The sequence below is a fragment of the Brachyistius frenatus genome, unplaced genomic scaffold (genome assembly GCF_029030835.1).
Source record: "Brachyistius frenatus isolate BFR_SWC_R1_liver_20210118 unplaced genomic scaffold, ASM2903083v1 Contig_230, whole genome shotgun sequence".
Taxonomy (NCBI): domain Eukaryota; kingdom Metazoa; phylum Chordata; class Actinopteri; family Embiotocidae; genus Brachyistius; species Brachyistius frenatus.
In genome coordinates this window covers 15,001-30,572 of record NW_027210829.1, presented here as the reverse complement: position 1 = coordinate 30,572, position 15,572 = coordinate 15,001, and the positions used below count along the sequence as shown (strand labels likewise).

The 15,572-nt window shown below is 41.1% G+C and overlaps 3 protein-coding genes across 7 annotated transcripts in view; all 3 read left to right on the top strand.

The window, feature by feature from the left end:
* The first annotated feature begins 777 nt into the window (after positions 1–777).
* Positions 778–5,298, top strand: LOC138633667 (heterogeneous nuclear ribonucleoprotein A0-like). 2 transcript variants are annotated; one of them, XM_069720041.1, is made up of 4 exons: positions 778–1,990; positions 2,971–3,121; positions 3,453–3,571; positions 5,186–5,298. In XM_069720041.1, exon 1 carries the CDS (start codon positions 867–869, stop codon positions 1,782–1,784), a length of 918 nt encoding a protein of 305 aa, XP_069576142.1. In that variant the 5' UTR covers positions 778–866; the 3' UTR covers positions 1,785–1,990; positions 2,971–3,121; positions 3,453–3,571; positions 5,186–5,298. The 2 variants fall into 2 exon arrangements, with proteins under 2 accessions (XP_069576142.1, XP_069576141.1); XM_069720040.1 differs by lacking the exon at positions 2,971–3,121.
* Positions 5,299–7,457: 2,159 nt separating this feature from the next.
* On the top strand, positions 7,458–9,349 carry LOC138633666 (heterogeneous nuclear ribonucleoprotein A0-like). Its single transcript, XM_069720039.1, has one exon. It carries the CDS (start codon positions 7,673–7,675, stop codon positions 8,591–8,593), a length of 921 nt encoding a protein of 306 aa, XP_069576140.1. The 5' UTR covers positions 7,458–7,672; the 3' UTR covers positions 8,594–9,349.
* A 2,493-nt stretch (positions 9,350–11,842) lies between these two features.
* Positions 11,843–15,572, top strand: part of klhl3 (kelch-like family member 3) — a 14,740-nt gene continuing 11,010 nt past the window's right edge. The window contains exons 1-4 of one of the 4 annotated variants that reach the window (XM_069720044.1): positions 11,843–11,930; positions 14,250–14,384; positions 14,805–14,911; positions 15,027–15,148. In XM_069720044.1, coding sequence (XP_069576145.1) covers positions 11,881–11,930; positions 14,250–14,384; positions 14,805–14,911; positions 15,027–15,148 — 414 coding nt within the window. In that variant the 5' untranslated portion in view covers positions 11,843–11,880. Of the gene's footprint in view, positions 11,947–14,225; positions 14,385–14,804; positions 14,912–15,026; positions 15,149–15,572 lie in introns of all 4 variants that reach the window. The other 3 variants (XM_069720046.1, XM_069720043.1, XM_069720045.1) reach the window with 3 other exon arrangements.

Here is a 15,572-nt window from a genome sequence, read left to right as displayed (position 1 = left end):
AAAAAAAAATGTTTTAACGATATTCAAATTGGTTGTATAAAAAAGAAAAGCAGCAAATCTTCTGGTATTTTTGTTTTGAAAGTCACAGAATTTCATTAATATAATTTTTTTTTTTTTTTTTTTTTTTTATCAACTAATTGTGGTCAAGAAATGAGAATAAATCCTGTTTAAAACACCAAAGTAAGTTTTGTCAAGTTCTGCAAAACAAAAGTATTGGTGTTGGTTTTCTTGCCTTCTAACCTAAAATTCAACCATTTTAATCTGATTCACAAATTGTGTGTTCTCAGTTTTTGGTATACTGCCACGTCTCTGGCGCAAGTAATTATGAAAATGTCCTTTTTTTTTTTGTCAGATGTACTGATATCAGCCAATATAAAAACCTCATGGTGTCAGAGGACACCATTTAGTAGCAGAAGATTATTTTTTTTTTTTTAAATAGAATTAATGTAGATTTTAGTTTTCCTTTTTTTTACGATGTCATATAAATATCAGTGATCGAAGCATTTGACATAAAATAAATAAAATTTAAAAAAAAGTCTTCCCAAAAGGTACTGCTTCAAAACAACCAAAAATATAGAAAACATATTTTATATTTTCTTCCGTTTTTTTTTTTTGTTTTTTTGTTTTTAATGGTCGTTTCATAACGTCGTATAACACGTTTCAAGCCGAATAACGTGTCCCCTTTATGCCACCATCGAAAGAAGAGCAGACCGGAAGAGGAAATACCGCTCGTCAAGCGAGTGTGTCGTCACAGCTCGGCGGGTATAAATTAATCTGCGTTCCTCCCCCACCTCCATCTTGAGACCAGCACATTGTTCAGTTCGTCGAGTGATCGCCAACTCGCCATTTTTTTTTTCGGGGAAAAAATGACTGACCAGCTTTGCAAACTTTTCGTCGGAGGACTAAACGTGGACACCGACGACGATGGCCTGCGCAAGCATTTCGAGCAGTACGGCACCCTCACCGACTGCGTCGTCGTCGTGAACAAGCAGCTGCAGAGGTCCCGCTGTTTCGGCTTTGTAACCTACTCCTCGCCGGAGGAGGCCGACGCGGCGATGGCGGCCAGGCCGCACACCGTCGACGGCAACGCCGTCGAGGTGAAGCGAGCCGTGGCGCGGGAAGACGCCAACAAACCCGAGGCCCTCGCCAAGGTGAAGAAAATCTTCGTCGGCGGCCTGAAGGACGACATCGAAGAGGAGCACCTGAGCGAGTACTTCTCCCAGTACGGAGAGATCGAGAAGGCCGAAGTCATCTCGGAGAAGGAGACCGGAAAGAAGAGGGGGTTCGGCTTTGTGTACTTCACGGACCACGATGCGGCCGACAAGGCGGTCGTGGTGAAGTTTCACACGGTTAACGGACACAAGGTGGAGGTGAAGAAAGCTCTGACCAAGCAGGAGATGCAGGCGGCCAACAGAAGCGCGATGGCGCCCAGAGGAAGACCAGGTAGAGGCATGAGGGGAAATCAAAATGGCTACGGCAGCAGGGATTATGGCGGAAACTACAACTACGGAAATAGCGGAGGCTACAACTGCGGCGGCGGTGGCGGCTACGGAGGTTACGGCGGGCCTTATGGGGGTGGCTACGGAGACCAGGGAAGCGGCTATGGAGGCGGAAACGGCTACAACGAGTTCGGTAGCGGCTACGGCCAGCACTCATCCGGCTACGGGCCCATGAAAGGGCCCGCTTTCGGAGGCCAGAGGAGCGCTGCTCCCTACACCAGGGGCGGCGGCGGCGGAGGCGGAGGCGGCGGCTACCCGAGGGGGGGCTACGGCGGCGGCTACTAAATGAGACTGCACAACGGAGAGAGAGAGAGGAAAAAAGATAAAAGAAAACAACCCACAACCATCCTCCTGCCACAAATTACCCCATCAAGCCAGGATTTGGACGTCAAAACTCAGTCAGTAACGGGGGCGTCTGCCGTGAAAATCCAACCATGGCAGAGACACAAGAGACCCCCTAATCATAATGAAGACCTCAAAACCCCAAACAGGTAGGAAGGTCACTTCCCAGAACACCTGATAATAACGAGCAGCTGTCGTTGCCGTTCAACTAGGACACGTTAAAATGAAGATTAAGTGATCCCTCTTTTTTTACTGTGTACCGACGCCACCTGCGTGTAGTTGTCGTTTAGATTATTTTTTATTTCTGCGTTCACTCGTTGTTTTTTTTTTGACATTTTCGATGTAGGATTGTTTTTTTTTTTTTTTTTTTTTTTGCTGACAAGTTCTGATTATTATTATTATTATTTTTTTTTAAATATTTGCATTTTAAGGAATTAGACTCGACTTTTGTGTTCTGGAGTAAACTTTAGTGTGATTTTTTTCAATGTATGAGGATGAGAAAGCATGTTATGTGGTTTTTCATAGCTATGTCATACTGATACCAACAATTTGTATAATTAAAATTTACTTGGGTCATTCAGCAAAGGCAGGAACGTGATACTGCAGGATCCTTGTTTCCTCCCCCCATCCTGTACTCAGACGCCTCAACTTATACCAATAGTTTCGGTCAAAATATTGTTCGTTTTTCCATTTACCTGTAGCAATATCTAATGTATATTGTATACTTTCTTTATGTCTGGAGAACAAAACCTACTGTTAAAAAAACACTTGGTATGCTTATGTATGTTCATTTTAAATAAAACGTTATACCACTTAGCTTAGTTATTTTACTTATTTAACCAGGCTTCCTCAAGTTCATCCACAGGTTTATAAGCGACATCATCTTGGTCTTTTTTAGTTACATGGCATCATTCCCACAGTTTATTCCCTTACGCTCAGGTGGGTGAACCGGTTACAGTTGTAGTCTACCCACAGCCAATGCATGTAGGCTTTGTAGGGTGTGACCTTGTTTATAAAATTATGTCTTTTAGATTTTTGCTTATGACTTTTTTTACATTTTCTTTGAATACATATCTTTATGTTCGACATGAGGGCTCTGATATTTATCTTTGATTATTCCTACATTTAGGTGTTCTTACTCGTATTCCAGTAGGCTATCCCAGCCAAAATAGCCGTAGCAGTTTGTTTTTAGGCTACATGCGGACCCTGTTGATTACCTGGGGTCGATTGTGATAGGAGTCTGAAATATCTCTTTAGGATATCCACATCCAGCAAACTAGGTATGTAAATCAACCTGTCTTCACTCTGTGTTGGTCAACAATGTATGGACTATCTTTGGGATGGTGCACAAAGTGTGCCATTGTTTAATCTTAACTTCTAAAGTGCTCAATGCGTCCTATATAGCTAATCTTTAAAATAAATTAAAAAAAAAAATGGGGGGGGCTTATTTAATTTGGTCTTTTAATGAACTTTAAGTGGGTGGAAGGGGACCAAAATTTATTTTGTTCCACAATTTAAAAATGAAATAATGGAACAAGTAGCTTGGCGTCCCCTCCAAAGAAACTTTACTCGGTCCACTTTCTCACTCTGCTTTTCTCCCATCTCCTCCAGGTTGCTACGGTAACTTGGGCACGAGGACATCATCACCCACCCCCGAAAACGATGGGGTGTGTGTGTGTCTCCACGGGGACGGGGGGGACCGGAGAGTGGTTGTGACTTCTCCCCCTCAGGTGAAGTCAGTTTTCACAAAGGATTCTCCGCAGTGTGGTCGAAAGTCTCACGTGGTTCAGCACCACGTGTGAAGTGTTACCTGATGATGTGGTTGGTTTCAGGTTCTCGAAGAATTTTGATAACGCAGTGCCTTAGTGCTATCATACGTTGTTCTTCCAGTGACCAGTACGGCCTCTTTAACAAAGTGACCTGTGTGGGGTTCCTGACCTTTTGACAACTTTTGAAATGAAGCATTTTCTCCCTCACTCAAGTGTTTCTTTCGTAGGTGCTGTAGACGTTACAGATTGGACCGGGATTGGCTTCCTAACTAGTTTTGACGTCTCAAAATTTTCCTCACAGATGTCCCCTTTTTTTAAACTCAAAAGAAACTTTACAGTTTCATCTTCCAGTGTCTCACACTCTGCAGCAACAGTGGCCCAATGCAATTTTGAGCAGAGGGGTGCTTTATTGTTGAGGAGCTTGGAAGTCTACAATCTTGTAGTGTTTTTATCTGGAGGTTGGAGAACTGATGTCCAGGGAGACCCAAGTTTGCATTTTGGCACTGTGTTTTTCAAAATAAAATGTTTGACGATGACAATTTCATTCTTTATTAATGATTCTACAGGTTGGGTTTTTTAAAATTTCATAATGAATATTAAGTTGTCACAATATGATTGTACAGTGTTTTATTTTTTAAAGGTGGGGGAGGGGCTTAAATTTATCCCAAGTGTTTATTTGTTTTTGTTTACCTCCTCTTTGCAAGGCCAGTGATGTTGATGATGATGATGATAATAGGTCTTTGGAGCCTCTAATATGCATTTAACCTAAATTCTAATGTAAATAACTGCAGATGTGGAACGATATCCTTACTTACTGTCGCGTGTGTTCACTAGGTTACTTTGGAAGTAAAGAAGTTTTTCACTTCACCACGTCGGGCTGCCTTTTAGGAGCTGTGTGACACAAAAGTTCCAGATTTTGTACATTTAATTTGAGTTTGAACTGGCTGCAGGACACATGGAAATGTGATCAAATTACATTCCTATTAAGCATAGATCAAATATGTTTTTCCTAAAGTCTGCCCGCTGACAGGCCATGCAGTAAGTAACCAACAAGGGACAGCAGTGCAGTTTAGACCCCTCTGCTTTTTAATGCATAGCCTGTAAATTATGAATTGGAAGCTGGTTAAAGTATGCAGAGTGAACTGACTGGCCATCAAACCACTGGATTTGTCTGCACAGCATGTTCTGTGCACTAAAATTAGAAGATTTTGTGCCATGATGTGCAAGTAATGCACGTGATGACCTTACTCTGTGGTGTCTGTGATTTGTAGCCAATGAAAGCACCCAAATTTTGGACTGAACAGGCGCTGGAGGTGCAGAACCACACGGCATTTTCCAGTTTGAAATTCATATTGAACCGGCATTGTAATGTGTACTAGCTGTAACGACTAGGAAAAGCACCAAAATCTTGCCGCAGAACCAAAAACTCAAAACAGCATTCCTTGCATCAACTCTTGTCTGAGGAACTGCGATGCTGTAGGAGGGTTATTGTGATTATACGTTATGTGTGACACAAATGCTGTATTAAGTGGTGTTGAGTGTAAATTTTACTTTTTGTTCTCTTACCTTTTATAGGATTATGGTGCGTGATGATTTCTGATCGCCCCGTAGGAGAAGGAAACGCCTGTTATGTTACCCGTGCTTTTTATGAATACACAATAAATTATATATTTTTATATACCAACAAAGTTGTTGTTACTTTTTTACATTGAGGATAGTTTGGTTGCATACCTCGCCTGGTGATACGTCTCACAGAAGGTCAAAAGAACTGGTCACACTGATTATTTTCATTCTGATGGACAGATGTGTTTTTGCAGATGTGGCGAGGTCCCAGATCTGAAGCCGTTGGATGTACTTGTGTTTCATTCAGCCGGGTTGGAATCGTATAAAACCTGATCAGAGGACATTTTTCAGCCTCTGTGTTTTACACATTTGATGGTGTATGTGTGAGGTTTGACTGGGCGGTGGTAATGTCATAGTTTTGGCCTCTTGGGTGACAACAAGGATTTATAAAGAGCGTCACCAGCACAAGTCCCACGTCCCAACATGCACAGCACAAGTATTGTGGCGGATTTAAAGGTGCCCTGTGAAGTTTGCCTTTGTACAAACAAAAGTTCTGTTCACCTTTTAATGTTTTTTTTTTTTTTTACTTAAAGATACATTGCTTGTCTTCAAACAAATGCTCAATTGATTTCCTTCAGGAAACACGCGATGCAGATTTTATTTTGTTTAAACCGTGCATCGTTTATGCAAATGTTTAGTCTTCTACTTTGCATTTTCTGGCACGTTGCACATCTTGTCTCATTACAGCTGTAGTGCTGCCTCATATTTTGAAATACCATGTAAAAAGTTCAGACTTACAGTTCAATATATCTGCAGTTGCCGTCTTAATAATAAGTGACCATTTTTAGTTGCTATCTTTGCAGAAAAGATGACTAGTCAAAGCCCAATTGTATCTTTGTGTTTGTAAAAGCTAAAAAGACAATTGAGGTATCTTTAAAAGGTTTTGAATTAAAGAGATCTTTAATGGAAAATATAACGACTTGTCAGAATTCCTTTAAGAAATATCGTTTTAGTTTTGACTAGTGAGGGTCGGATAAAACTTTCGAGTTCACACTTCACAGTCAAAACCTAATTGTAGATACCCATTTTTTTGTCCTTGTCAGAATATACTTACACTAAACTTTCTTTTGATGAAACAAAAACAAATTATTCCATCTATAGTATAAAATGTCAACCTTTTGTAAGTATAAAAGGATTTCCCACAGGACATACAAAGGCTAACTACAGGGGAGAGCCTCTGAAGGGTACCTTTAAGTATTAAAATATTTTTATCAGGAAACTGGCACATTAAAAATAAGGAGCTTGTGACTGCTTTAGAGCTGAAATTTAAATAAAAGGCAAAAGAGAAATTAAATAATCCGATTCTGCAGTCCTCAAATGCTCTCATTAGAGGCTGTGCAAAAAAAATACTGCTCAAAAAAATGGCTAATGGGAGCTCTTACAGCTGGTAGGCCTCGAACATGAGCTTGTTGCAACACGTGTTAATGTGCTGTAGATTCTTTTGAACAATTTTTTTTAAATTTTTATTTTTTTTAGTAGCAGCCTGGCGGGAAGGGGGCTGAGACCAGTCGACATTTATTGCGAAAGGATTGACTTCAGCAAACCCCTGACCATGAAGATGTATACCACGTCTCATAAATAACGTGATCGCACTAATTCAAACTAGTTTCAACAGTGGAATAACTGGATTTAACAACTTGTTTTATGCTTTATGTAGAGGTTACGGAGTTTATTGGTGCTTACTTTTTCTCAAGATGGGTTCAAGCCCAGTCTGACCAGGTCTCTGTCTTACGTTATCAGTATGTTACATTAATGTTGAAGCACCGTGTTGCTGTTTGATAGGATAACTGCCACTTTAAGAAACAAGACAATTTGTCTTTAACCAGTTTATTTGGATTACCAGCCTTCACGTGTTGGAAATACTGTTTGGAGGGAATTTGTGGTACTTTTAAAAAAAAAAAATTATAAGATAAGTCTAAATCTACCTACAGTATGCGGTAATTTTAAAATGTGTTGTGGTGTAAAATGCTGAGTTCTAGTGTTAAGTCCAAAGTGGCTTTTGATCAGAGCCAATTTACACATTGTTGTATTTAAAAAGATGAATCATCCGTGAATAGTAGTAGTGGTGCAGTTGCAGGGATGTTAAGTCAACTGAATTAATTGTGATGTAGCTTTAACAACGTGGTTTTTTATTATTATTTTATTTTTTTATGGGAATACCCACAAAGACCCACGTTTTTTTTTTTTTTCTTTTCTTTTCTTTTCTTTTCTTTATCCTGAGCAAAACGATGCTCCGATTTCCAACGTGTTTGAAGGCAACAGCAAACCGAATCGCTCGCGCGCCACCGGGGGCGGGGATCTTTTTTTCAAAGATGACCAATCAGCGTCCGTTACGTCTCACGAACGCGAGCGAGTCAAACGGCCCGCCCTGACGTCGTTCATTGAAGAAGAAGAGGGACGGTCTCGGGCGCACCATCCTCAGAAAAAAAAAATTCAACCATGGCGACAAAACTTTGCAAGCTTTTTGTCGGAGGATTGAACGTGGAGACCACGAGCGACGGTCTGCGCGCGTATTTTGAGCAGTACGGGACGCTCAGCGACTGCGTGGTGGTCATGAACCAGCACCTCGGACGGTCCCGCTGTTTCGGCTTCATCACCTACTCGACGCCGGAGGAGGCCGACGCAGCAATGGCGGCGAAGCCACATGTCGTCGAAGGCAACAACGTGGAGCTGAAGCGGGCCATAGCGCGGGAGGACGCCAACAACCCGGACATCCTCGCCAATGTCAAGAAAATCTTCGTCGGCGGGGTGAAAGACCACATCGAGGCGGAGAACCTGACCGAGTACTTCTCTCAGTTCGGCGTGGTGGAGAAGGCCGAGATCATCTCCGACAAGCAGACCGGCAGGAAGCGGGGCTTCGGCTTTGTCTTCTTCGAGGACACCGACTCCGCCACCAAAGCGGTGCTGACCAAATACCACACCATCGACGGGAACAAGGTGGAGGTGAAGAAAGCGCTCACCAAGCAGGAGATGTCCACCGGCGGCCGCGGGGGACGAGGCAGAGGGAGAGGGATGCAGAACTATGGCGGCGGAAGAGGAGGAGGCGGCGGCGGCGGCGGCTACGGGGGAGGCTACGGCGGCAGTTACGGAGGCGGCTACGGCTACGGCGGGGGATACAACGGCGGCGGAGGAGGAGGAGGAGGCGGCTACGGGGGTTACGGGGGATACGACGAATACGACAACCAGATGGGGGGTGGGTACAGCAACGGTGACTTTGGGGACGGCTACGGACAGCAGCACTCCAACTACGGAGCGGTGAAGGGGGGCAACTATTCCTTCAGGAGCGGGGCTCCCTACAACAGAGGCGGCGGCGGCGGCGGGAGCTACAGCAGGGGTGGAGGGTTTAGCGGGGGCTACTAATGGCTCCCACCGGGCTATGAAATGTTCACGGGGAAATTTCTGAATGAAACGAACTTGAATTTACACACACCAACACATACACCAACACACACATTTACACAAGCCCAGGTGGGGGTGTGGGGGGTCTTTGTTGAGTTCACCCACACGGAATGAATGCGACTGTCCTCCGGATCCCAGCTGCCCCCACCCGGACCCCATCTGTCCTCCTATTCCACACATTATGGACTTTACTACTAAGATTTGTGAATTTGTTGAACTGTATTTTTTTTTTTTTTTTTTTTTTATGTTGGGGGAAGACTTTTTTTTTTGTTGTTGCTTTGAACCATTTGTAAAAGCCGTAATTCACGTCATTCACTGCTTTTTCAGCTCAAAATTGAGTTTGTTTTGTCTTTGCAAACCAGATGTGTCTGTTGTTTTTTTTTTTTTTGTTTTTGTTGGGTTTTTTTTTGCATCATGAACTCAGGGTTTTAAGTGAAGGTGATGGCAGTGTCAGGCAGCATGGGACTCTGATTGCTTGAGTTTCTTGAGTTTTTAACACACTTTACCGTGGCAAAGTATTTTTTTTTGTTTTTGGAGAAATGACACGGAAATTTTTGTTTTGTTAACTGTAAATTACAATACTTCTTTCCATTTTCCCGTCCCATTACAGCTTCTTTTCGTTTATCTAAATCAAAACTGTTCGAAATCCATGTGTTCAGTTCCCCCCAAAATGTTTTATTCTGCTTTTATTAAAGTTTTTAATGTTTTGAAAATCTATCTAATCTCGTAGTCTTAATTCAAATCCAGTGGGTTATGGATAATAATCTGCCATGTGGTAGTTTAGCTCTCAATTTCTTTTTTTTTTAATCCCCCCCCACCCTCCCTCCTTTTTGCATGCTTTCTGTAACCGTTGAGTAAAGCCACCAGCAGGCGGGAGTATTGCTTGTAAATGCTGCTTTTCCCGTTCATCGGCCATTTTATGCGGGTGGGTTTAATTTGGAGGAGACGAGGGGGGGGGGGCAATCAAGATGATTGTGTGCATCACTGCTTTTTGGGGCTCTTGATTTCTTTTCCTTTTTTTTTATTAATTAATTAATACAGGGTCCTTGAAAATAATTAGCAACTAAACTAGTGTTCAACCAAAAATATTTTTTTGTTTAATCAGTTCACGGTTATTTACTGGCGGGCAGTTATTTGGACTAAAAACTATTAAATCTCATAGTTTTCCTTTTACTTTCTTCCATAAAAATAATCACCAAAAATTCGTCAAAGTGGTGCTGTAAACAAAAAAAACCTTAATGTGTCCAAGGTGCAGCCTAAAATGTCTTTTTTTTTTTTTTTTATCTCAGCCAACTATTCTCAATATATTCATTTTATTATATGGAGCACAAAGGAGCCTGAAAATATCCACATTAAAAAAAAAATCAACACCCAAAATGCTAAAGCTTCTGATCAATGCATCTTTAAAATAGTATAAAAATCCACCCCACATGACTGCAGGGTGAATTACACAAGCTTTTAATTATGTTGTTGAGCAGTGTATAACTTTTCATACACATCCTCATAAAACGACATTTCTGCTTTTTATTGAAGTAAATCTTTATAAATATTGTAAAGCTTTTCTAGAGGACATTTTTTACAAGATATACATTTGAACTGGTTCCCATCAAGGTTGAGGAAATATTCCAAAAATATGATTTCAGTGTCGGTTACACCTGGACGACAGGTTTTGTTCAGATTCATAAACTCACTCTCATACAGGCGGGTGGTCCATCAAAACTAGTGTTTTACTATCAATTAAAAACATTAAAAAAAAAAACTTAATTTAACCAAGTAGGCTGCCTGTCACATTTCTAGCAGCGTCTTAAGCAATAAATGTAATAATGGAGTGAAACCTCATGAATTCACTGTCTTTTTAAAGAGGTGGATTTTATGAGTTCGCCTACATGACTTAGAATTTGTGGAGAAAAGTAGGTGCACTGGCAGAGAGGGGCAGAAAACACGAGCTCTCACTCTGAGCCTATTTGTGGGTGTCAAAACGTCCAAAGTCGAGATTCTTATATGGAAGTTTTTTTTGTTATGTTACCTGTGTAACTGCTTTTTTTTTTTTTTTTCTTCTTCAAAGTGATCCACGTCTGCAGCAGTACAGTGAACTTTGTAAAGGAGGTTTAGTCCCTTTATTTTTAGTGTCGCCCATTAGCGACAAGACAATTAAATGTGGTGTAGGCCTCCATAAACAAACAAAAACAATGTAAGGATGATAAAAAAGAAAGTCAAATTACACATAAGCAGGTCCAATCAAACTGTAAATTCATAAAACCCTCAATTTAAATGAAGTGAAGTTTAAGATAATATACCATGTTCATTTTACAGAAGACAAATTATTCAAAATATATCCAAATTTAACCCCTATCATCTCCAACTATGTGTCACATGCTTTGATCCTGAGCTGCAGAACCTCTTCAGTCTTAATCTGCATTGTCAGAATAAAACCAAAGAAAGCGTCTATTATTTGCAGTCCTGCTGCTTTTGTTTAACCTCCTCTCATCTTAGTTCACTGGAAAAATCCCAAAAAGCCTTCTCATTCCAGATTTCATGTTTCACGTTCAAGTGAAAACAAGGACTTGATTTGTCAATTACCAAATATTAATCTGCAATTATTTCCACAATCAAACATGCTCTGCTATGTTTGGATTTTGGACAAAAGGCTGCTGAGGGCATCATATCGGTCTTCAGAGATTTAGGAGTCATTTTGCACCATTTTCAAGTATTTTATAGAGCAAATACATAACTGATTAATCTGAAGCATAATTAAATGATTCATTTGAATAAAAATGATCATTAGTTGCAACCTTAGCTCATTTAAAACAAGATAAAAAAAAAATCAAACCTGCCGTGCTGAAGAAATCTGTAGACTTCTGTTTTATCCCGAAACATGACTATCAAGTAGGAATGTATAAACTTGTAAGAGTTATGTGTTATTATTATTTTTTTTACGTTTCTTCTTGTATTCCCTTTCATTTATTATTTTTTTTTTAACTTAAAGGTTAGGTCTAGCTTGTTGGGCAGGGGCGTGGTTTGTGGGGGTGGACAGGGACTAGTTTTTGTATCTAATTATAGGAAAAAATATCTAAAAAAAATAAAAATAAATGCAATGTACACTTAAAATTTCATTAAATGAGCACGTTTTTCCAGCAGGTGAGTCATCCCAGAGCGGAAATCTGAATGTACTTTTATTTATTTTTTTAACTACAGAGTGATACATCGTCTTTAACACACCATCTGTGTGCTGCTGCTGCTCGGCGCTCATGCCTGCTGTGGTGTCTGACTCCGGGAGGATGGACGGTGTGTCGTCGGGGTGAGTTGGCTCAGCGGTAGGGATTATTTATTTTTTATTTATTTATTATTATTTTTTTTTTTAGTAAAGCTGTGATTCACGCCGCTTCTGCATCTGCTGGGATAAACATTTTATTTTTATTTTTTTTTGGTCGCTTCCCGACACGGACGGGTCCCGCGAGCTCCCTCCCGACGCGCACGAGCTCGGAAGCTAGCGGTGTTGACTAGTTAGCTTCGGCAAGTTAGCCACATTAGCTTCGCCGGCTGCTCAGCTGATGTAGTTAAAGTTGCCCGCCGAAGTTAAACCGCGTAGACTTTTTTTTTTCTGTTTTTTTGAGCACCGTCAGCCGGCCTCCGCTTACTGAGACAACGAGCTGCGTGTAAAACTACTTCTCGATACGATTCACGGCGGTGAAGTTTAAATGGTGAGCGGCGCTAACGGAGCTAGCCAGCCTGCCAACTTGACGCACAACAAAATCAAAACAAAACATCTGTTCACGTTAAAATCTCATGTTGTTGTTTGTTTTTGGACGTAAACAAACATGCTTTCTGTAAACTGTTGGAGGAAATGAGACGCGGGGATGAGTTGAGAGACTCATGCTGGAGTTTTTTTTTTTTTTTATTATTTATTTATTTATTTTTTAATAAAGTGTCGCATCAGTGTTTATTAAAAAAAAAATCTTATTTTGGGAGTTTTCTCTTGTGACGGAGGAGAAAAAAAAAACTTTCATACAAACAAAGTGTAAAACACCTGAAACCAAACAAATGTCATCAGATCGAGTCACATCTGGTTCAAAGTTGAATTGAAAGCTTCATTTACATCCTATCAAGACTTTTCTCCCATAAATAAATAAAAACAACCTCCCAAGGAATTGTTTAACCTTGAAAATAAATGAAATCATATATTTATGACTAGATTTTAAATATTTTCTTTGAACTAATTATTGATTTTGTTGATTAATCGGTTAGACTATCAAAAAAACCAAAAACTATTTCTTGTTTTGAGTAATTTGTTTTATAAAACGATAATAATATAATAAATAAAATGCTGGCATTATCTGGTTCCATCTCCTGAGATGTGAATATTTCGTGGTTCCTTTAGTCCTCCGTCATAATAAACTGAATATCTTTTGGTTGTGGGCTGTTAGTCGGGACAAAGCGAGACTTTTTATTTCCACCGTGGGATTCGGGAAACACTAGTCGACATTTGTCCCTTATTCACATTCCTAAATATTGATGTGTTTAGCTAGAAACAATGACACAGGCAGCCTAGTGAGAGACAGACTGAGGCTTTGCTGGTTTGGATCTTTGTTTGGGATTATCTGACCACAAAAAAATATATATATATATATATCTATTTATATATATATATAATATCAAAGCCCTGTACTTTAAGTCCCCGATACTTAAGAATGTGATTAAAGGATGGGTAGAGGAATACTTTCATACAATTACGCTGAATACAGGGACGACCTACCAAATCAGCATGCCTGAACGGTTATTTAGTGCAGTTAGAGCATCAGGAAAATGGCCTCCATTACTTTAATGGATTACAATATTGGATAATGGGTCTATAGAGGTGGACAGTGGGGACAAATTGTGACATCATGGCACTTGAAAAATGATCTGTTTAGATTCGGTACCGATCTGTTACTTGTGTCTTATTCTTACAAGTCTTAAGATGTGTCTGCATCGATGCGTAATCATTTTAATGTCACATTACTAAACATACGATTACAAATGGAGTCAGAGATTTTAATTGTATTACAAAATCTTATGTTAGCCGGCAGTATTTAATCCAGCATTTAAAAATGATTTCCCGCACTCAGCCTTCTTTTTCCTGTTTATATTACAAAGCGTTTCATTCTTAAAAGAAATCACAGCATGTGTTCATGCGTAATCAACGTGAGGTGCATGAATGTAGAAAAGTCTTCTCGCGGATTCCCTCGTGCGCAGCAGCGTCTTGAGTTTCATGACAACCAAAGCAGATTAGCATGAAGACGTGAGGATTATTAAAGGAGGATGGGTCAGTGGCGTCGCACAAGTGTTCAAAAATAACCAACGGCTGGCAGAGAACCGGGCCAAGTAACAGCCCCTCGGTCGGGGAGTAATCAAAGTAAAGACGTTTAACAAATAGTTTTAACGTGGACATGAACTATTAAATCGAAAGAGCTCATTTTCAACCTAATTTGGCTGCGGAGGCTTCATCGCCTTGAGTATTTTGTCACGGTCTCAGTCTTGCCTTGTACACTCCCGCACATGAACCATGAATTAGCCTCTCTAACTGGTGAATCGCCGTCTATCTCGATTGATCCAGACACTGCCTCTCATGTCTCACCAGTCTGGTGGCAAAGCCGGCCTCGCCGCGTCCGAACTGCACCACCGACTCCGAGGAGGACGCGGTGAATGGCGGGATGCACACCTTCAACCAGACGCACACGAGGAAAGCCTTCCAGCTGATGAACGACCTGAGGAGGTGCGAGGCTCGTTGTCGTTTGTTTGTTTGTATCTGCAAAAAAATAAAATAAAACCTAGAAAAAAAAAGACTGTGAAGCCAGCGTGGCTATTTCACTGTGAGCCCGAGACTGAAGAGGCTGCAAGTGAGCTTTGTAAGTTAGACAATAATGTCTTGAGTCATCCTCGGTTCACCTGGCTTGTCTGAAAATCTCAGTCCAGCGGCGAAGTGCTTCTGCCTGAACTGGAGCGGGTTCATTTGTTTTTAACCGAAAATTTCACCTCAAATAATCCGTAACTGTCAAAAACAAATATTTTAATTTGGTGTTGATGTGCCTCTTTTTCTTCTACTCCGCATGTCTGTGAGCTTTTCAGTGCAGCTGCGATTTAAAAAAAAAAAAAAAAAAAACTTCCCTCCCTGTCATTCCTGTCGTTCCTCCAGTAAAAAGATGCTGTGCGACGTCCAGCTGGTGGCGGGGAGTGTCGAGGTGCCAGCTCACAGGGTGGTCCTCGCGTCCTGTAGCCCCTACTTCTGTGCCATGTTCACAGGTACGCACACACTGCTGTCTGTTTGTCACTCTACCTGGTGTGTGTGTGTGTGTGTGTGTGTGTGTGCGCGTTCGGCGTACAGGTGATGCCGAGCTGTGTGTTCCGCTCTGTGCAGGTGATATGAGCGAGAGCAAAGCCCATCAGGTGGAGATCAGAGAGGTGGACGGTCAGACCCTGAGGAAACTTATCGACTACATTTACACCGCTGAGATAGAGGTCACGGAGGACAACGTTCAGGTGAGAGTGTGTGTGTGTGTGTGTGTGTGTGTGTGTGTGTGTGTGTGTGTGTGTGTGTGTGTGTGTGTGTGTGTGTGTGTGTGTGAGAAACTGTTTACAAAGAGGGAAAGTGAGGAGGAGGACGAAGAGGCTGCGAGTGAGCAAAAATCTGTATTCCTATTATTACTTGATTTTTCTTTCCATTTTTCTTCTGCTGTGGCGGCTTTTATCTTGTTTCGCTTCAAAATGACTACTTAGCAGCAGTAACAGAATTAACGGCCTCGTGCTCATGCAAGAGTTTAGTGTTTTGCGTCCATACAGTCCTTTGAGCTCTTCTGTTCTGTTGTCTCGGAGAGTTTATGATGTCGAAGAACCAAAGATGTGGCTTCATGGGAACCAGCATTTCAAAACATTTTTATCCCACGTTCTTCCTATTTTGCCTCTA